Source organism: Stegostoma tigrinum, chromosome 18, assembly GCF_030684315.1.
Source record: "Stegostoma tigrinum isolate sSteTig4 chromosome 18, sSteTig4.hap1, whole genome shotgun sequence".
Taxonomy (NCBI): domain Eukaryota; kingdom Metazoa; phylum Chordata; class Chondrichthyes; order Orectolobiformes; family Stegostomatidae; genus Stegostoma; species Stegostoma tigrinum.
In genome coordinates, this window is record NC_081371.1 from 15,529,723 (window position 1) to 15,550,531 (window position 20,809).

At 53.3% G+C, this 20,809-nt stretch overlaps 1 protein-coding gene across 5 annotated transcripts in view; it reads left to right on the forward strand.

Annotated features, from left to right (window-relative positions):
• aass (aminoadipate-semialdehyde synthase) overlaps window positions 1-20,809 on the forward strand; it is a 158,507-nt gene that overhangs the window by 40,882 nt on the left and 96,816 nt on the right. For all 5 annotated transcript variants that reach the window (XM_048548995.2, XM_048548996.2, XM_048548993.2 and 2 more), the window contains exons 17-19: window positions 4,268-4,376; window positions 4,870-5,010; window positions 6,717-6,884. In XM_048548995.2, coding sequence (XP_048404952.1) covers window positions 4,268-4,376; window positions 4,870-5,010; window positions 6,717-6,884 — 418 coding nt within the window. The remainder of the gene's footprint in view (window positions 1-4,267; window positions 4,377-4,869; window positions 5,011-6,716; window positions 6,885-20,809) is intronic.

Here is a 20,809-nt window from a genome sequence, read left to right on the forward strand (position 1 = left end):
ATGGACTTGTCATAACTTAAGTTGAAGGCATATATAACACATCATTGCCTGTGTGGTGCAAAATTAGAAATAAGATGTAGCATCTATGATATGCAGAAAGACTGTGGGTTACTGTGAATACATTTTGGAATTGTTTATGTTCCTCTGTGTCCTCAGTCTTTACTCCACTGTGATGCAGCCATGATCGTATTGAATGGTAGAGACTGCTTGAGGGGCTGAATGGCCTATCCCGTTCCTATTTCATATGGATATATTTGCCCTTACATTGGTTGGAGTGGGAAAGTATTTTGCTTTTCTCCTGTTTTGTTCAAGCTGTCATGCCCCTTCTCAGTCCACGTTGATATTCTCAATCCTTCTGGTTTCTAGCATTAGTCAGAGTGGCTTAGACTCTGTGCTGCTGTCATCACAGGGACACTGAGCAACATTGTCCTAATGATTTGCAATTATGGAAATTATTCCTGACAACAGAGTCCAACAATCTGATAGAAGCAGTGGCAAATAGGAATGACAAGCAGTCTAATTTTAATAGCAGTAAGTGGACACTGAATCTAAAATCCACACATCTGAGTATAATGTTTGTCATATACTTGGCTAATCATTAACAATTTGCTCTCTGCACTTGCTCAGAATTTGATGTAAACTTAACTTAGTGTGATTTAAGTTTTGAGTTGTACTATAACCTTCATGGTACTGGTCCCTTTTAAACAACTGCTCACAAGATCATGAATTACTACTAATTCAAACAGTGATGATGTGTGGTCCTTTGAGCAATGTTCACATTACTGGCTGTCTGTGGAGGAATGATGAAAGGTCGCAAAAATTTTTTTTTAGCCAGTTTCATGGGGTGATCAATATTTTTAAGATAAAAGGAGAAAGATTTTTGAAGGAACCTGAGGGGCACCTTTTTTCAGAGGGTGGCTCATGTATGGTAGGAACTGCTAGAGGAAGTTGATAGGTGCAAGTATAGTAACAACATTTAAAAGACATTTTGGACAGATGTATGTATAGGAAAGGTTTGGAGGGATGTGGACCAAATGCAGGCAAGTGGGACTAGTTCAGTTTGGGAAACTTGGTTGGCACGGGCGAGTTGGACCGATGGGACTGTTTCTGTGCTGTACAGCTCCAATGACTTGAAACTTTACCATCATAAATCACTTTTTTCTTTCTGTTAGTTGCAGTGTAACAAGTGGGATGTCAACAGGTCCTTTAATCTTGTTTTCTACTAACCTGATATTAGACTATGTGAATATTCAAGTATAAACTGTTAGTGCTGATGGAATCTTTGCCCCCAACAATGGACTTCAATACACACTGAGGGTTCATGCATGAGCATTCCTACAGAATAATTACAAAGTCTAATTTATACTTTGCCAGGAGATTGATTGTCTTCATCATCTCACTTATTCCCCTACTCACTCCTTCCTAACTCTGCAATTGCCTAACCAATTGTGCTTGCCTGAGTTTACAGGATGCAAACTGCACCGTGACCTTAAAGCCAAACATCTATCTTGATGAAGATCATTTGGAATTTTTTTATAGTTAAAAATAACTTTTTTCTTAAAAGCAGCTTGTAGGAGTGATGACATGCATAGGCAACATCTCAGCATAGTGCTAGATATTGTTACACTTGTATTGAAACATGACAAATAAATGCTTTTATCATGTAGCCGTTAACTATAATGTGATGATAATTATGTATAGAAATGAAAAATGAACCTCAAAGTATGTATCTGTATGACACTTGTAATTATTACAATTAGTAGCTTCAATTATTAGAGATCTACTAAGATGCCATGAAGTCAATTAAACATCAGAGACCAAACTAAAATGCCACAGACTATTTAAGAAATACTTGCAGAACTGAATAATGAAGGAAGCGTGTAACACCTCACTTTCTTCTGCATTCATGCCCTCTACTATGAAAGAAAAAAAGATAGTTCGAGAGGATGGCTGAACAACTGGCTCAGGATGAATCTAAACTTGTGAATATCACCGGAGCTTTATCACGTCTCCTCTCAGCCACCATCTTTCCAGTGAAAACAATCCTAGTCTTTTTAATCTTTCCTCATAGTCAATTCCCTGGAGACCAGGCAAAATCTGGTGAACCTTCTCTGTACTCTCTCTGAAGCTTCCACGTCTATCTGGTGGTGTGGTGACCAAAACTGCACACAATAGTCCAAATGCAGCCTAACAAGGGTTTAATATTGCTGTAACATGTTTTGCTAACTCTAGTACTCCAAGCCTCGGCGATGAAGGCAAAAGTGCCATATGCCTTCTTAATTGCCTTGGCTACCGGTGTTGCCACTTTCAGGGAACTGTGGACCTGCATGTCCTGATCTGTCTGTATGTTAACGTTCCTAAGGGTTCTGCCATTCACAATATAATTCACACCTAAATTTAATCTTCCAAAAGGCATCACCTCATATTTTTCTGGATTAAATGCCATCTGCTAGTTCTCTGCCCAAGTCACCAATCTATCTATATCCTGTTGTATACTTTCACAATTGCCAGCACTATCAGCAACTCTGCCAGTCTTCATGTCATCAGCAAACTTGCTATCAGGCCGCCCAAATAATCCTTCAGATCATTTATATATTACTGCAAATAACAAAGGACCTAAGATAGAGCCCTGTGGAACACCTCTAGTTCCTGGTCTCTATTCTGAAAAACATCCTTCCACCACTTCCCTCTGTCTTTTATAACCAAGCTTGTTTTCTCTCCATCTAGCCAGGCCACCCCAAATCCCTTGTGTTTTTAGTTTTTCTACCAACCAGCCATGTATCAAATGCCTTACTAAAGTCCACACTTTACACTTACAGAATTACTTTACACACTTACAGCACTTTCCTCATTAATTATCCTTGTCACCGCTTCAAAAAATTCAATCAGTTGGTGAGACATAACCTTCCCCGTACAAAACCAAGCTACCTGTCACTAACTAGTCCATTTTCCTCCAAATGTACATATATCTTGCCCCTTAGTATCTTCTCCAAAAGCTTCCCCACTACAAACGTCAGGCTTACCAGCCTATAGTTTCCTGGATAATCATTGCATCCTTTCTCAAACAAGGGAACAACATTCGCTATTCTCGAAAACTTTGGAACTTCACCTGTGGTCAACGAGGATGTGAAGATATCTGTCAATACCCCAGCTATTTCCTCCCTTGCCTCTTTGACCACCCTGGGGTAGATCCCATCTCGTCCTGGGGACTTGTCTCTGTTAATGCAATTTAGCATTCCCAAACTTCCTCTTTCAATATGTTGACTTTCTCTAGAGTATACACATACCAATCCCTGACCTCAGCATTAGTCATGTCCTTCTCCTTGGTGAAAACTGATACAAAGTACTCATTCAGGATCTCCCCCACTTCCTGTGACTCTACATGTAACTTCTCTCCTTCGTCCTTGAGTGGGCCTACTCTTTCCCTCAATACCCTGTTTTTCCTAACATATGAATAAAATACCTTGGGATTCTCCTTGACCCTGTTTGCTAAAGACATTTCATGGACCCTTTTTGCCTTTCTAATTGCGCATTTAAGTTCCTTCCTAATTTCTCTGTACTCCTCCAGGACTTTGCAAGTTTATAGCTGCCTAGACTTGTCGTATGCTTCTCTTTCTCTTTTGACAAAACCTTACAATGTAGGGATTCTGTGATTCTATTTTATATCTAAATAAGCTGGAAGCTGTTAATGGACAAAATAGGAAGGAGATTTGAATGACTTGGCACTGCTGGAGGTATCTGATCCATCAGTAGTTAAACTGGTTCTAAACAAAAAGACTTGTCCGGCGAACAAGGGCAAGCAAATTCTGGAACAGCAACTGCAATCTCAAAAGTACAATTGACAACGTGGTCAAGAAGACCGGGCAACATCACTGACAGTGCCGTAGGTTGTGACAATCATGAGATCTGGTTGCACCAACAACACTGTAGCCTTACTTGTTGTTATAAATAGTCAGACTTTTTTTTGGAAATGAGGGGAATGTTGAATGTATACGCTTGTTTTTGAAATAGTTCTCCTTTTAAGGACGCCATGTGTTGTAAATATAGACTCTCGTAGTTAGCCTGTTGTGCAACTGCAGTCCCGCACACAGATCAGTTGCTTTGCTGAAATGACTTGTGTTTTACTTTTTAAAGCAAACTTGACTTGGAGCTAATCAATCCCTGGAAAGTAATTAAACATTAACCTGACACATTATGAAAAATTACCGGGAAGAAGAGCTTGTGATTACTTTTGAACATTTTCTTTCATTGCTAATGTCCTGTTCAGTGTACTGGATGCTGGGATTACAGTTTTAACTGAGGTTGGTCTGGATCCAGGGATTGACCACATGCTGGCGATGAAACGCTTTGATGAAGTAAAAGAGCAAGGTTCTCTGGTGAGTACTATTATTTGAAGCCATTTATCTCCACAATGGATTAACTCCCAATTTGCATTCAGAGTGTGTATGCCAGAGAACTTAAATTTTTCAAATTCTGTTAATTAGTCTAATGTATCAAAGCAAAAATTACTTTTGAAATCAGACTTGTCTGTTATGTGGTGATACCTAGATAACTGCAATGATGAACACTACCTATGATACAGTGTGGCTTGAATAAAATAGAAACTACATGGGAACATTAGCCACTCTGCCTTGCTGTTGGACTGATTCATTGTGCATTATTTGGTTGGGGATCGTGGGAATGTATCAGACCATATAGAGTGAAGGGGTGGTAATGCTTGTTTTCATAAGTTGTGTGAGTAGACAGATTTTATTAGAAGCCATCTATACTGACAGTGAGGCACATCTCAAATCAAGTTCTAAACTGAAATGTGCTTTGCCTTTTCTGAGCCTTGACTTACTTTGGTGTAATTTGTTTTTCTTTCTTCAGATAGAGTCTTTTGTTTCATTCTGTGGAGGTCTCCCTGCCCCTGAATGTTCTGATAACCCCCTTGGGTACAAGTTTAGCTGGAGTCCATCTGGAGCTCTGTTAAATACAATCCGCCCAGCCACCTATTTAAAGGATAGAAAGGTAAAACATTACTTTTTAGTTAATTGATACCTACCTGTTTGTTTCGGGCAATCTGTTTCAGCGTCAAACAACTGTTGCAATAGTTAGTTTAAAAATCATCACAAAGAGCACTTCCTTTCGTAGCTAATCAGTTACTATGCATATTGGATCTGATGGCACGTGTTCTTAGGATTTTTTTTGACATGGTGTAGTATCTTATGCAGGATTTTTCCAACTTCTGAGTAGTTAAGGTCTGGAATTCACTACTTAAAGTGTGGTGGATGTCGGTTCAATTGAGATGGTTGTTCACTTGAGTAGAAATAACGTGCACGGTCATTGAGTAAAGGCAGGAGATTGGCATTAATTCGTAACACTCATTTGAAGAGGCAGTGCAGACGTGGACTAATGGTCTCCTTCTGCACTGTATCACTGATTCTGTGTGTAGGGTGAGAGGTGGGTGGGTGATTGGTTGCCAGGAGGGTGAGGGGTATGGAGAGCTATGTGTGTTAAAGAATACAAGTTGATGATGGGGTAGTGTAGCAGTTGGATGGGGGAAGAGGGTAATGTGTGCCTGGTGGGTGAGGTGAAGAACCGGGTAGGTGGGACATAAGTTCTAGGTGAGTATGGGGGTGCAGGTGCCAGGTGGGCAGGGAATAGGGTGCCAGATGGTGATAGGTATTGGTCTCAAGAAGGTTGGATGAGAGCTGAAGATATGTGGGAGTGGTGGGGGTGGTCAGGTCGGAGGATGGATGTAGTTACAGCCTGTTAGGTCGGCTTCAGTCCAGAGAGTAGTGTTGTCAAGTCCGGTTGATTCAGGTAGTTGAATAGTGTTGTCGCTGGCAGTATTGTCTTGGATCTGGGGACTTTAGGTGTTGGAAGGTTGGATGTTCTTGGGTGGAGAGGGTCAGATCCATGAGGGATCAGGAGCTTGAGGAACCAGAGTTTGGGAGAACAGGTGGGAGTTGGGTGTCAGAGTTGTGGGGTGGGGGCATAGGTGCTGTGATGGTCGGGGGCTGGGGGACGGGGAATGGGAGTTGGAGGTGGTGATGGTGTTTGAGTCAGTGAACAGTTGAAGGGGACAGTGAGGTGTTGCCAGATTAGAGGGATAGGTACCAGATACCTGAAGGGATGGGGTTGATAAACATAGAGCAGCCTTTAATTCCTCTAACCTTTTTTTACAGAAGTATTGAGGTAAATAAATTGGAAGCCCCTGAAATCTCTGATTCTAGCTCAGGGGTGTTTTCAAGAGATTTCCAGATGGTGGGGAACTGCCCACTGAAAGTTTCTACTTCCTGGGTAATGTTGGAACTTTCACATGGTCCCCATTTGTATGTTGCAACAACGGGAGAATCTGGGCCACTGTCTTTTAATTATTGAGATGCATGTTTTCATTGAGGCAATGATATTCTTGGCTAGTTTCAGACATATTCCATTTTGAAACTTTAATTTGTAATGATGCATAAATAAGCTGATAAAATAGGAAACTGATATTAGGAGGCAGTATTCTTCTAATTAATGTCCTGTATGTTGTTCAACACTATGTTTGAACATGGGATAACAGATTATTATGTAACACCCTTATAAAAGCTTACCGAGATATCCTTCGGTACTGCCAGCAAAATTGTGAACTTTGCAACTGAATTCTGAAGCTGTTATTGCACAGCAACCCAGAGGATTCTCCAGTTCACTTTAAACTTTGTGATTTTTGTACGTTGTTAAACCTGCAGGTAGTTGACATCCCGGCTGGAGGTGCTATTCTTGACAGCGCTAGTCCAGTGGCTGCCTTCCCAGGTTTCAACCTAGAGGGTATACCAAACAGGGACAGTCTCAAATACGCAACATGGTATGGCATCGAATCAGCTCGTACCTTGTTACGGGGTACCCTCAGATATAAGGTAAAAAGTGAAAAATTCAAAGTTCTCAATTTGAGGTGAAAAGTTGTAATTTATCAGCAGAAAATGTGTGGAATACCTTATTATCCAAGGCTGATTGAGCTGAGTTTCATCAGGAATTGGGACGGAAAGGTGCTGGTGAAAGTGATTCTCAGTGTGGAGGTGCAAGTGTCATGTGAGTAAGGAATGGGATGCCAGGTGGGTGCTAGGTATTGGTATCAAGAAGTTTGGATGAGAGCTGAAGGTGGTTGGGAGCGATAGGGTGGCCAGGTCAGAGGGTGGGCGCAGTTGCAGGTTGGTGGGTTGTGTTGGGTTCAGTCAAAAGGGCAGTATTGTCAGGTCCAGTCCGTTCAGTATCGTCAGCCTTAAGCAAGTCTCTGATGATTTGGCACCTCTCCCTCTCTCTTATATCTCGAACAAGTGAGGCTGAACCCTTTTTGTTTTCTTTTGCTATGTAAGTGTTATTCCTGATGATTAATGACATGGGCAAAGATGAACAGGCCAAAGAGCATCATTAATGTAACACACCCCTGTTTTAATCCTTTTGTGGATCTCGAGCAGTTCTGATGTTGTCCTGTCATTCTAAACCTTGTGTATCATGCAGTCTTCGAAGAAGAGAAATCTCATTGAACAGCTTCAGTTAAATTTTTCCATTAGTTTAAATAGGTTCAATGCCATCATGGGATCTATGAAGACGGCATATAATAGTCTCCTTCTATACCGATAAAATAACCTTGTACCACGCTCATCCTGTGTGGCACTGGGCCCCGGCCAGAGATAGAATACACTTTAAGCCAGCATCCTATCTCCTTTCTGCAGTGTGTGTGGGAATGCTGGAGTGCATCTGTTCAATTGAGCTAATCATGGTTCTTTCCATTGTCAGAGACAGCCCCCATCATCTGTCCTGTGCGTTAGTCTATTCTGCAATGTGAAACTGCTATCGCCTGGGTTACATTAATGCTTTGCTGCAGAACTAGAATGTCCTCCCCAGGGCGCTATCCTGCGTGAAACCTAAAAGAGCAACCCTTGAGGTATCCCTTTCCAATCTCTCTAGTTGGAATCAAAATGATGCAAAATGAAAAGTACTCTTCTCAGGAAGGGTCAATGGACCTGAAACACAAACTCTGATTTCTCTGTACCGATGCTGCCAGACTTGCTGAGCTTTTCCAGCAATTTCTGGCTTTAATGCAAAGTACTACATTTTGGCACGAGTTTGAGTTCAATAGTTGACAGACAGCTGACATATTTGGAGAGTGGTTTTGCGAGTGTACAACTCCAGACTTTTGTCAGGATTTGCTTTCTTTGCCTGCACTCTCTTGAGTCATCCACAAGGTAGTGGAGTTATTTGTTTATCTCTGGGAGCTTGTTTCATGAATGCCAGGGTTTAACCGCATGACATTGGAATTACACACTGCGCGTCTGGGGCACAAGCCTTCTCAGAGTTCCTCTGGATCTTTAACTTGGGGCCACAAGGGACCTAGTCTCACATTGACACCAAAGGGAGGCACGCATTGAGGACTTGCTGACTGAGAGACTGTGTCCTATAGGGTGAAACTTACACATTTGACTTTTAACTTTCATATTGCTGTTAGTCAGCAGTGCAGAACGAAAATGAAAAGCATACAAAAAATTAGCATACAAAAAGAAGAAGCAGGCTAACTGTTTTCATCCAAATATGAGACACATTACTGCAATCTTGGTATACAAGTTCGGTATAATGAATCTAATATTTTGAGGAAGTAACTACATTAGTGAAGAGGAAATGTCTACAGTTATACTTTAACTGGACTTCCAGAAGACACCTGGCACAATTCCACTTGAAAGAATTACCTTAAATGGAAACTCTTGGAAGAAAATGCAAATTATTAATCTGACTTGGAAATAGGCAAGATAACGGAGAATAGGAAAAACAGGTATGTTCTCAATTTGGAAACAGTACCACAAAGATCTGTGCCTGGGCTTTAGGAAGGATGCAGTACAGTTTCACTGAAATGTTCCCCGGACTGTGGGGGTTGTATTATGAGGAGATGTACCCTAAAACATAGAAGGTCATGAATGAATGAATTGAGGATTTAGGAACTTTGAAAGGAATTGGAAAGGCACAAACAGGAAAGCATTTCCTGGTGGTGAGGTAGTCCAGGACAAAGGAAGTTAATCCTAAAGTCAGTGTCAGCCATTTGGGAGCAAAGTTAGAATACACTTCTTTGTACAGTGATGGTAGAAGTGTGAAATTTTGTCCCACAAAAGGTAGTGATCCAGTCAATAATTTTTGTCTATGATTGATAGGTTTTTTTTTGCTAGGCAGGGGTGGGGATCTTGAGCCAAGAGAGACAAAAAAATTGATTAGCTATGACCTCTCCGGATTGTGGAATAGGCGAGAGCACTGAATGGTACATGTCTGTTCTTTTTTGTTCCTACTTTACTTCCTGGATATATTAAGAGATCTATTATTGCATTTTGTATCTCCAATTAAAATTTTTTACATTGTTTTCGATTTTCCATCTACGTTGAACGACCTTACTGTAATTGCTCATGATGCTCAACTGACATATTTTCAGATTTTCTTGCAGATTCATTTTGAGCAATGTAACGCACTGAGTTTGGAAACTAACTTTCAGATGAGTCATTTAAATGGCTAATATTGTTGCTTACTGTGAAGGAATTACTTAGTGCTCCAAGATTAGTCTGGCTGTTCTTCTTTACTGAACTCTTTTTCCTCTCTCTCTCGTGCTCTCTCTCTCGCGCTCTCGCTGTCTCGCTCTCTCTGTCTCGTGCTCGCTCTCTCTGTCTCGTGCTCGCTCTCTCTGTCTCGTGCTCGCTCTCTCTGTCTCGCGCTCGCTCTCTGTCTCGCGCTCGCTCTCTGTCTCGCGCTCGCTCTCTGTCTCGCGCTCGCTCTCTGTCTCGCGCTCGCTCTCTCTGTCTCACGCTTGCTCTGTCTCGCGCTCGCTCTCTCTGTCTCACGCTTGCTCTGTCTCGTGCTCGCTCTCTCTGTCTCGCTCTCTCTGTCTCGCTCTCTCTGTCTCTTGCTGTCTCGCTCGCTTTCGCTGTCTCGCTCTCGCTCTCTCGCTCTCTCGCTCTCACTGTCTCGCTCTCTCTGTCTCGCTCTCTCTGTCTCTCGCTCTCTCTGTCTCTCGCTCTCTCTGTCTCTCGCTCTCGCTCGCTCGCTCTCTTGCTCGCTGTCTCGCTCTCGCTGTCTCGCTCGCTCTCGCGGTCTCGCTCTCGCACTCTCTCTGTCTCTCGCTGTCTCGCTCTCGCGCTCTCTGTCTCGCGCTCACTCTGTCTCGCGCTCACTCTGTCTCGCGCTCACTCTGTCTCGCGCTCACTCTGTCTCGCGCTCACTCTGTCTCGCGCTCTCTCTGTCTCGCGATCTCGCTGTCTCGCGCTCTCGCTGTCTGCTCTCGCTGTCTCGCGCTCTCGCTGTCTGCTCTCGCTGTCTCGCGCTCTCGCTGTCTCGCGCTCTCTCGCTGTCCGCTCTTGCGCTCTCTCTGTCGCGCTCGCTCGCGCTCTCGCTGCCTTGCTCTCTCGCTCTCTCTGTCTCGCGCTCTCTCTGTCTCGCGCTCTCTCGCTGTCTGCTCCTGCGCTCTCTCTGTCTCGCTCTCTGTCTCGATCTCTGTCTCGCTCTCTGTCTCGCGCTCTCTCGCGCTCTCTCGCGCTCTCTCTGTCTCGCGCTCTCTCTGTCTCGCGCTCTCTCTGTCTCGCGCTCTCTCTGTCTCGCGCTCTCTCTGTCTCGCGCTCTCGCTGTCTCGCGCTCTCGCTGTCTCGCGCTCTCTCGCTGTCTGCTCTTGCGCTCTCTCTGTCGCGCTCTGTCGCGCTCTGTCGCGCTCTGTCGCGCTCTGTCGCGCTCTGTGGCGCACTCGCTGCCTTGCTCTCTCGCTCTCTCTGTCTCGCGCTCTCTCTGTCTCACGCTCTCTCGCTGTCTGCTCTTGCGCTCTCTCTGTCACGCTGTCTGTCTCGCTCTCTCTTTCGCGCTCTTTCGCGCTCTCTCGCGCTCTCTCGCGCTCTCTCGCGCTCTCTCGCGCTCTCTCGCGCTCTCTCGCGCTCTCTCGCGCTCTCTCTGTCTCGCGCTCTCTCTGTCTCGCGCTCTCTCTGTCTTGCGCTCTCTCTGTCTCGCGCTCTCTCGCTGTCTGCTCTTGCGCTCTCTCTGTCTCGCGCTCCCGCTGTCTCTCGCTCCCGCTGTCTCTCTGCCTCGCGCTCTCTCTGCCTCGCGCTCTCTCTGCCTCGCGCTCTCTCTGCCTCGCGCTCTCTCTGCCTCGCGCTCTCTCTGCCTCGCGCTCTCTCTGCCTCGCGCGCTCTCTGCCTCGCGCGCTCTCTGCCTCGCGCTCCCTCTGTCTCTCGCTCCCTCTGTCTCTCGCTCCCTCTGTCTCTCGCTCGCGCTGTCTCTCGCTCGCGCTCTCTCTCTCGCGCTCTCTCTCTCTCGCGCTCTCTCTGTCTCGCGCTCTCTCTGCCTCGCGCTCTCTCTGCCTCGCGCTCTCTCTGTCTCGCGCTCCCTCTGTCTCGCGCTCCCTCTGTCTCGCGCTCCCTCTGTCTCGCGCTCCCTCTGTCTCGCGCTCCCTCTGTCTCTCGCTCCCTCTGTCTCTCGCTCCCTCTGTCTCTCGCTCGCGCTCTCTCGCGCTCGCGCTCTCTCGCGCTCGCGCTGTCTCGCGCTCCCGCTGTCTCGCGCTCCCGCTGTCTCGCGCTCCCGCTGTCTCGCGCTCCCGCTGTCTCGCGCTCCCGCTGTCTCGCGCTCCCGCTCGCTCTCTTGCTCGCTGTCTCGGTCTCGCTCTCGCACTCTCTCTGTCTCTCGCTCTCACTCTCTCTGTCTCTCGCTGTCTCGCTCTCGCGCTCTCTGTCTCGCGCTCACTCTGTCTCGCGCTCACTCTGTCTCGCGCTCACTCTGTCTCGCGCTCACTCTGTCTCGCGCTCACTCTGTCTCGCGCTCTCTCTGTCTCGCGCTCTCTCTGTCTCGCGCTCTCTCTGTCTCGCGCTCTCTCTGTCTCGCGCTCTCTCTGTCTCGCGCTTTCGCTGTCTCGCGCTCTCTCGCTGTCTGCTCTTGTGCTCTCTCTGTCGCGCTGTCTCGCGCTGTCTCGCGCTGTCTCGCGCTGTCTCGCGCTGTCTCGCGCTCTCTCGCGCTCTCTCGCGCTCTCTCGCGCTCTCTCGCGCTCTGTCTCGGGCTCTCTTGCACTCTCGCTCTCGCTGGCTTGCTCTCTCGCTCTCTCTGTCTCGCGCTCTCTCGCTGTCTGCTCTTGCGCTCTCTCTGTCTCGCGCTCTCTCGCTCTCTCTCGCTCTCTCTCGCTCTCTCTCGCGTTCTCTCGCGTTCTCTCGCGTTCTCTCGCGTTCTCTCGCGTTCTCTCGCTCTCTCTCGCTCTCTCTCGCTCTCTCTCGCTCTCTCTCGCTCTCTCTCGCGCTCTCTCGCGCTCTCTCGCGCTCTCTCGCGCTCTCTCGCGCTCTCTCGCGCTCTCTCGCGCTCTCTCGCTCTCGCCGCCTTGCTCTCGCGCTCTCTCTGTCTCGCGCTCTCTCTGTCTCGCGCTCTCTCTGTCTCGCGCCCTCTCTGTCTCGCGCCCTCTCTGTCTCGCGCCCTCTCTGTCTCCCGCCCTCTCTGTCTCCCGCTGTCTCGCGCTCCCGCTGTCTCGCGCTCCCGCTGTCTCGCGCTCCCGCTGTCTCGCGCTCCCGCTGTCTCGCGCTCCCGCTGTCTCGCGCTCTCGCTCGCTCTCTTGCTCGCTGTCTCGCTCGCTCTCGCGGTCTCGCTCTCGCACTCTCTCTGTCTCTCGCTCTCACTCTCTCTGTCTCTCGCTGTCTCGCTCTCGCGCTCTCTGTCTCGCGCTCACTCTGTCTCGCGCTCACTCTGTCTCGCGCTCTCTCTGTCTCGCGCTCTCTCTGTCTCGCGCTCTCTCTGTCTCGCGCTCTCTCTGTCTCGCGCTCTCGCTGTCTCGCGCTCTCGCTGTCTCGCGCTCTCGCTGTCTCGCGCTCTCTCTGTCTCGCGCTTTCGCTGTCTCGCGCTCTCTCGCTGTCTGCTCTTGCACTCTCTCTGTCGCGCTGTCTCGCACGCTCTCGCGCGCTCTCGCGCGCTCTCGCGCTGTCTCGCGCTGTCTCGCGCTGTCTCGCGCTGTCTCGCGCTGTCTCGCGCTGTCTCGCGCTGTCTCGCGCTCTGTCTCGGGCTCTCTTGCACTCTCGCTCTCTCTGTCTCGCGCTCTCTCGCTGTCTGCTCTTGCACTCTCTCTGTCTCGCGCTCTCTCGCTCTCTCTCGCTCTCTCTCGCGTTCTCTCGCTCTCTCTCGCTCTCTCTCGCTCTCTCTCGCTCTCTCTCGCTCTCTCTCGCGCTCTCTCGCGCTCTCTCGCTCTCTCTCGCTCTCTCTCGCTCTCTCTCGCGCTCTCTCGCTCTCTCTCGCTCTCTCTCGCGCTCTCTCGCGCTCTCTCGCGCTCTCTCGCGCTCTCTCGCTCTCGCCGCCTTGCTCTCGCGCTCTCTCTGTCTCGCGCTCTCTCTGTCTCGCGCTCTCTCTGTCTCGCGCTCTCTCTGTCTCGCGCTCTCTTTGTCTCGCGCTCTCTCTGTCTCGCTCTGTCTCGCGCTCTCTCGCTGTCTGCTCTCGCGCTCTCTCTGACTCGCGCTCTCTCTGACTCGCGCTCTCTCTGACTCGCGCTCTCTCTGTCTCGCGCTCTCTCTGTCTCGCGCTCTCACTGTCTCGCGCTCTCACTGTCTCGCGCTCTCACTGTCTCGCGCTCTCACTGTCTCGCGCTCTCACTGTCTCGCGCTCTCTCGCTGTCTGCTCTTGCGCTCTCTCTGTCTCGCGCTCTCTCTGTCTCGCGCTCTCTCTGTCTCGCGCTCTCTCTGTCTCGCGCTCTCTCTGTCTCGCGCTCTCTCTGTCTCGCGCTCTCTCTGTCTCGCGCTCTCTCGCTGTCTGCTCTTGCGCTCTCTCTGTCTCGCGCTCTCTCTGTCTCGCGCTCTCTCTGTCTCGCGCTCTCTCTGTCTCGCGCTCTCTCTGTCTCGCGCTCTCTCTGTCTCGCGCTCTCTCTGTCTCGCTCTGTCTCGCGCTCTCTCGCTGTCTGCTCTTGCGCTCTCTCTGACTCGCGCTCTCTCTGACTCGCGCTCTCTCTGACTCGCGCTCTCTCTGTCTCGCGCTCTCACTGTCTCGCGCTCTCACTGTCTCGCGCTCTCACTGTCTCGCGCTCTCACTGTCTCGCGCTCTCACTGTCTCGCGCTCTCACTGTCTCGCGCTCTCACTGTCTCGCGCTCTCTCGCTGTCTGCTCTTGCGCTCTCTCTGTCTCGCGCTCTCTCTGTCTCGCGCTCTCTCTGTCTCGCGCTCTCTCTGTCTCGCGCTCTCTCTGTCTCGCGCTCTCTCGCTGTCTGCTCTTGCGCTCTCTCTGTCTCGCGCTCTCTCTGTCTCGCGCTCTCTCTGTCTCGCGCTCTCTCTGTCTCGCGCTCTCTCTGTCTCGCGCTCTCTCGCTGTCTGCTCTTGCGCTCTCTCTGTCTCGCGCTCTCACTGTCTCGCGCTCTCACTGTCTCGCGCTCTCACTGTCTCGCGCTCTCACTGTCTCGCGCTCTCACTGTCTCGCGCTCTCTCTGTCTCGCGCTCTCTCTGTCTCGCGCTCTCTCTGTCTCGCGCTCTCTCTGTCTCGCGCTCTCTCTGTCTCGCGCTCTCTCGCTGTCTGCTCTTGCGCTCTCTCTGTCTCGCGCTCTCTCTGTCTCGCGCTCTCTCTGTCTCGCGCTCTCTCTGTCTCGCGCTCTCTCTGTCTCGCGCTCTCTCTGTCTCGCGCTCTCTCTGTCTCGCGCTCTCTCTGTCTCGCGCTCTCTCTGTCTCGCGCTCTCTCTGTCTCGCGCTGTCTCTGTCTCGCGCTCTCTCTGTCTCGCGCTCTCTCTGTCTCGCGCTCTCTCTGTCTCGCGCTCTCTCTGTCTCGCGCTCTCTCTGTCTCGCGCTCTCTCTGTCTCGCGCTCTCTCTGTCTCGCGCTCTCTCTGTCTCGCGCTCTCTCTGTCTCGCGCTCTCTCTGTCTCGCGCTCTCACTGTCTCGCGCTCTCACTGTCTCGCGCTCTCTCGCTGTCTGCTCTTGCGCTCTCTCTGTCTCGCGCTCTCTCTGTCTCGCGCTCTCTCTGACTCGCGCTCTCTCTGACTCGCGCTCTCTCTGTCTCGCGCTCTCTCTGTCTCGCGCTCTCTCTGTCTCGCGCTCTCTCTGTCTCGCGCTCTCTCTGTCTCGCGCTCTCTCTGTCTCGCGCTCTCTCTGTCTCGCGCTCTCTCTGTCTCGCGCTCTCTCGCTGTCTCGCGCTCTCTCTGTCTCGCGCTCTCGCGCTCTCTCTGTCTCGCGCTCTCGCGCTCTCTCTGTCTCGCGCTCTCGCGCTCTCTCTGTCTCGCGCTCTCTCTGTCTCGCGCTCTCGCGCTCTCTCTGTCTCGCGCTCTCGCGCTCTCTCTGTCTCGCGCTCTCGCTGTCTCGCGCTCTCGCTGTCTCGCGCTCTCGCTGTCTCGCGCTCTCGCTGTCTCTCGCTCCCTCTGTCTCTCGCTCCCTCTGTCTCTCGCTCCCTCTGTCTCTCGCTCCCTCTGCCTCTCGCTCCCTCTGCCTCTCGCTCCCTCTGCCTCTCGCTCCCTCTGCCTCTCGCTCCCTCTGTCTCTCGCTCCCTCTGTCTCTCGCTCCCTCTGTCTCTCGCTCCCGCTGTCTCTCGCTCCCGCTGTCTCTCTGTCTCGCCCCCTCTCTGTCTCGCCCCCTCTCTGTCTCGCGCCCTCTCTGTCTCGCGCCCTCTCTGTCTCGCGCCCTCTCTGTCTCGCGCCCTCTCTGTCTCGCGCCCTCTCTGTCTCGCGCCCTCTCTGTCTCGCGCCCTCTCTGTCTCGCGCCCTCTCTGTCTCGCGCCCTCTCTGTCTCGCGCCGTCTCTGTCTCGCGCCGTCTCTGTCTCGCGCCGTCTCTGTCTCGCGCCGTCTCTGTCTCGCGCCGTCTCTGTCTCGCGCCGTCTCTGTCTCGCGCCGTCTCTGTCTCGCGCCGTCTCTGTCTCGCGCCCTCTCTGTCTCGCGCCCTCTCTGTCTCGCGCCCTCTCTGTCTCGCGCCCTCTCTGTCTCGCGCCCTCTCTGTCTCGCGCCCTCTCTGTCTCGCGCCCTCTCTGTCTCGCGCCCTCTCTGTCTCGCGCCCTCTCTGTCTCGCGCCCTCTCTGTCTCGCGCCCTCTCTGTCTCGCGCCCTCTCTCTCTCTTGCGCTCTCTCTCTCTTGCTCTCTCTCTCTCTTGCTCTCTCCCTCCCTCTCGCGCTCTCCCTCCCTCTCGCGCTCTCCCTCCCTCACGCGCTCTCCCTCCCTCACGCGCTCTCCCTCCCTCACGCGCTCTCCCTCCCTCACGCGCTCTCCCTCCCTCACGCGCTCTCCCTCCCTCTCGCGCTCTCCCTCCCTCTCGCGCTCTCCCTCCCTCTCGCGCTCTCCCTCCCTCTCGCGCTCTCCCTCCCTCTCGCGCTCTCCCTCCCTCTCGCGCTCTCCCTCCCTCGCGCTCTCTCTCCCTCGCGCTCTCTGTCCCTCGCGCTCTCTCTCCCTCGCGCTCTCTCTCCCTCGCGCTCTCTCTCCCTCGCGCTCTCTCTCCCTCGCGCTCTCTCTCTCTCGCGCTCTCTCTCTCTCGCGCTCTCTCTCTCTCGCGCTCTCTCTCTCTCGCGCTCTCTCTCTCTCGCGCTCTCTCTCTCTCGCGCTCTCTCTCTCTCGCGCTCTCTCTCTCTCGCGCTCTCTCTCTCTCGCGTCTCTCTCTCTCGCGCTCTCTCTCTCTCGCGCTCTCTCGCTGTCTGCTCTTGCGATCTCTCTGTCTCTCTCTGTCTCGCGCTCTCTCTCTGTCTCGCGCTCTCTCTCTGTCTCGCGCTCTCTCTCTGTCTCGCGCTCTCTCTCTGTCTCGCGCTCTCTCTCTGTCTCGCGCTCTCTCTCTGTCTCGCGCGCTCTCTCTCTCTCGCGCGCTCTCTCTCTCGCGCGCGCTCTCTCTCTCTCTCTCTCTCGCGCGCTCTCTCTCTCTCTCGCGCTCTCTCTCTCACGCGCTCGCTCTCTCTCGCTCTCTCTCACTGTCTGCTCTTGCGCTCTCTTTGTCTCGCTCTCGCGCTCTCGCTGCCTTGCGCTCTCGCGCTCTCGCGCTCTCTCGCTCTCTCTGTCTCTCGCGCTCTCTCGCTGTCGCTCGCGTTCTCTCTGTCTCGCGTTCTCTCTGTCTCGCGTTCTCTCTGTCTCGCGTTCTCTCTGTCTCGCGTTCTCTCTGTCTCGCGCTCTCTCTGTCTCGCGCTCTCTCTGTCTCGCGCTCTCTCTGTCTCGCGCTCTCTCTGTCTCGCGCTCTCTCTGTCTCGCGCTCTCTCTGTCTCGCGCTCTCTCGCTGTCTGCTCTTGCGCTCTCTCTGTCGCGCTCTCTTGCGCTCTCGCTGCCTTGCGCTCTCTCGCGCTGTCTCTCGCTCTCTCTGTCTCTCGCTCTCTCTGTCTCTCGCTCTCTCTGTCTCTCGCTCTCTCTGTCTCTCGCTCTCTCTGTCTCTCGCTGTCTTTCGCGCTCTCGCTGTCTTTCGCGCTCTCGCTGTCTTTCGCTCTCTCGCTCTCTCGCGCTCTCTCTCTGTCTCGCGCTGTCTCTCTGTCTCGCGCTGTCTCGCGCTCTCGCTGTCTCGCGCTGTCTCGCGCTCTCGCTGTCTCGCGCTCTCTCTTTCTCTCTGTCTCGCGCTCTCTCTCTGTCTCGCTCTCTCTCTGTCTCGCGCTCTCTCTGTCTCGCGCTCTCTCTGTCTCGCGCTCTCTCGCTGTCTCTCGCTGTCTCTCGCGCTCTCTCGCTGTCTCTCGCGCTCTCTCGCTGTCTCTCGCGCTCTCGCTCTGTCTCGCTCTCGCTCTGTCTCGCTCTCGCTCTGTCTCGCTCTCTCTCTGTCTCGCTCTCTCTCTGTCTCGCGCACTCTCTGTCTCGCGCACGCTCTCTCGTGAACTCTCGCGCTCTCTCGCGCTCTTGCTGCCTTGCTCTCTCTCGCAGTCTCGCGCTCTCGCTGTCTCGCGCTCTCGCTGTCTCGCGCTCTCGCTGTCTCGCGCTCTCGCTGTCTCGCGCTCTCGCTGTCTCGCGCTCTCGCTGTCTCGCGCTCTCGCGCTCTCTCGCTGTCTGCTCTTGCGCTCTCTCTGTCGTGCTGTCTCGCGCTGTCTCGCGCTGTCTCGCGCTGTCTCGCGCTGTCTCGCGCTCTCTCGCGCTGTCTCGCGCTCTCTCGCGCTCTCTCGCGCTCTCTCGCGCTGTCTCGCGCTGTCTCGCGCTGTCTCGCGCTGTCTCGCGCTGTCTCGCGCTGTCTCGCGCTGTCTCGCGCTCTCTCGCGCTCTCTCGCGCTCTGTCTCGGGCTCTCTCGCTCTCGCTGCCTTGCTCTCTCGCTCTCTCTGTCTCGCGCTCTCTCTCTGTCTCGCGCTCTCTCTCTGTCTCGCGCTCTCTCGCTGTCACTCGCGCTCTCTCGCTGTCACTCGCGCTCTCTCGCTGTCTCTCGCGCTCTCGCTCTGTCTCGCTCTCGCTCTGTCTCGCTCTCTCTCTGTCTCGCTCTCTCTCTGTCTCACTCTCTCTCTGTCTCGCGCGCTCTCTGTCTCGCGCGCGCTCTCTCGCGAACTCTCGCGCTCTTGCTGCCTTGCTCCCTCTCGCAGTCTCGCGCTCTCGCAGTCTCGCGCTCTCGCAGTCTCGCGCTCTCGCAGTCTCGCGCTCTCGCTGTCTCGCGCTCTCTCGCTGTCTGCTCTTGCGCTCTCTCTGTCGCGCTGTCTCGCGCTGTCTCGCGCTGTCTCGCGCTGTGTCTCGGGCTCTCTCGCACTCTCGCTCTCGCTGCCTTGCTCTCTCTGTCTCGCGCTCTCTCTGTCTCGCGCTCTCTCTGTCTCGCGCTCTCTCTGTCTCGCGCTCTCTGTCTCGCGCTCTCTCTGTCTCGCACTCTCTTGCTGTCTGCTCTTGCGCTCTCTCTGTCTCGCGCTCACGCGCTCCTTCTGTCTCTCGCTCCCTCTGTCTCTCGCTCCCTCTGTCTCTCGCTCCCTCTGTCTCTCGCTCCCTCTGTCTCTCGCTCCCTCTGTCTCTCGCTCCCGCTGTCTCTCGCTCCCGCTGTCTCTCGCTCCCGCTGTCTCTCGCTCCCGCTGTCTCTCTGTCTCGCGCTCTCTCTGTCTCGCGCTCTCTCTGTCTCGCGCTCTCTCTGTCTCGCGCTCTCTTCCTTCTCGCGCTCTCTCTCTGTCTCGCGCTCTCTCTCTGTCTCGCGCTCTCTCTCTGTCTCGCGCTCTCTCTCTGTCTCGCGCTCTCTCTCTCTCGCTGTCTGCTCTTGCGCTCTCTCTGTCTCTCTCTCGCGCTCTCTCCGTCTCGCTCTCTCTCTCTGTCTCGCTCTCTCTCTCTGTCTCGCGCTCTCTCTCTCTCGCGCTCTCTCTCTCTCGCGCTCTCTCTCTCTCTCGCGCTCTCTCTCTCTCGCGCTCTCTCTCTCTCTCGCGCTCTCTCTCTCTCTCGCGCTCTCTCTCTCTCGCGCTCTCTCTCTCTCTCGCGCTCTCTCTCTCTCTCGCGCTCTCTCTCTCTCGCGCGCTCTCTCTCTCTCGCGCGCTCTCTCTCTCTCGCGCGCTCTCTCTCTCTCGCGCTCTCTCTCTCGCGCTCTCTCGCTGTCTGCTCTTGCGCTCTCTCTGTCTCTCTCTCGCGCTCTCTCCGTCTCGCTCTCTCTCTCTGTCTCGCTCTCTCTCTCCGTCTCGCTCTCTCTCTCCGTCTCGCTCTCTCTCTCCCTCTCGCTCTCTCTCTCCCTCTCGCGCTCTCTCTCTTGCGCGCTCTCTCGCTGTCTGCTCTTGCGATCTCTCTGTCTCTCTCTCGCGCTCTCTCTGTCTCGCGCTCTCTCTGTCTCGCGCTCTCTCTGTCTCGCGCTTTCTCTGCCTCGCGCTCTCTCGCGCTCGCTGCCTTGCTCTCGCGCTCTCTCTGTCTCGCGCTCTCTCTCTGTCTCGCGCTCTCTCTCTGTCTCGCGCTCTCTCTCTCTGTCTCGCGCTCTCTCTCTGTCTCGCGCTCTCTCTCTGTCTCGCGCTCTCTCTCTCTCGCTGTCTGGTCTTGCGCTCTCTCTGTCTCTCTCTCGCGCTCTCTCTGTCTCGCTCTCTCTCTCTGTCTCGCTCTCTCTCTCTGTCTCGCTCTCTCTCTCTGTCTCGCTCTCTCTCTCTCTCGCTCTCGCTCTCTCTCTCTCGCGCTCTCTCTCTCTCGCGCTCTCTCTCTCTCGCGCTCTCTCTCTCTCGCGCTCTCTCTCTCTCGCGCTCTCTCTCTCTCGCGCTCTCTCTCTCTCTCTCGCGCTCTCTCGCTGTCTGCTCTTGCGCTCTCTCTGTCTCTCTCTCGCGCTCTCTCCGTCTCGCTCTCTCTCTCCGTCTCGCTCTCTCTCTCCGTCTCGCTCTCTCTCTCTCTCTCGCGCTCTCTCTCTTGCGCGCTCTCTCGCTGTCTGCTCTTGCGATCTCTCTGTCTCTCTCTCGCGCTCTCTCTGTCTCGCGCTCTCTCTGTCTCGCGCTCTCTCTGTCTCGCGCTTTCTCTGCCTCACGCTCTCTGTCTCGCGCTCTCTCGCGCTCGCTGCCTTGCTGTCGCGCTCTCTCTGTCTCGCGCTCTGTCTGTCTCGCGCTCTGTCTGTCTCGCGCTCTGTCTGTCTCGCGCTCTGTCTGTCTCGCGCTCTGTCTGTCTCGCGCTCTGTCTGTCTCGCGCTCTGTCTGTCTCGCGCTCTGTCTGTCTCGCGCTCTGTCTGTCTCGCGCTCTGTCTGTCTCGCGCTCTGTCTGTCTCGCGCTCTGTCTGTCTCGCGCTCTCTCTGTCTCGCGCTCTCTCTGTCTCGCGCTCTCGCTGTCTCGCGCTCTCGCTGTCTGCTCTCGCTGTCTCGCGCTCTCGCTGTCTGCTCTCGCTGTCTCGCGCTCTCGCTGTCTCGCGCTCTCTCGCTGTCTGCTCTTGCGCTCTCTCTGTCGCGCTCGCTCGCGCTCTCGCTGCCTTGCTCTCGCGCTCTCTCTGTCTCGCGCTCTCTCTGTCTCGCGCTCTCTTGCTGTCTGCTCCTGCGCTCTCTCT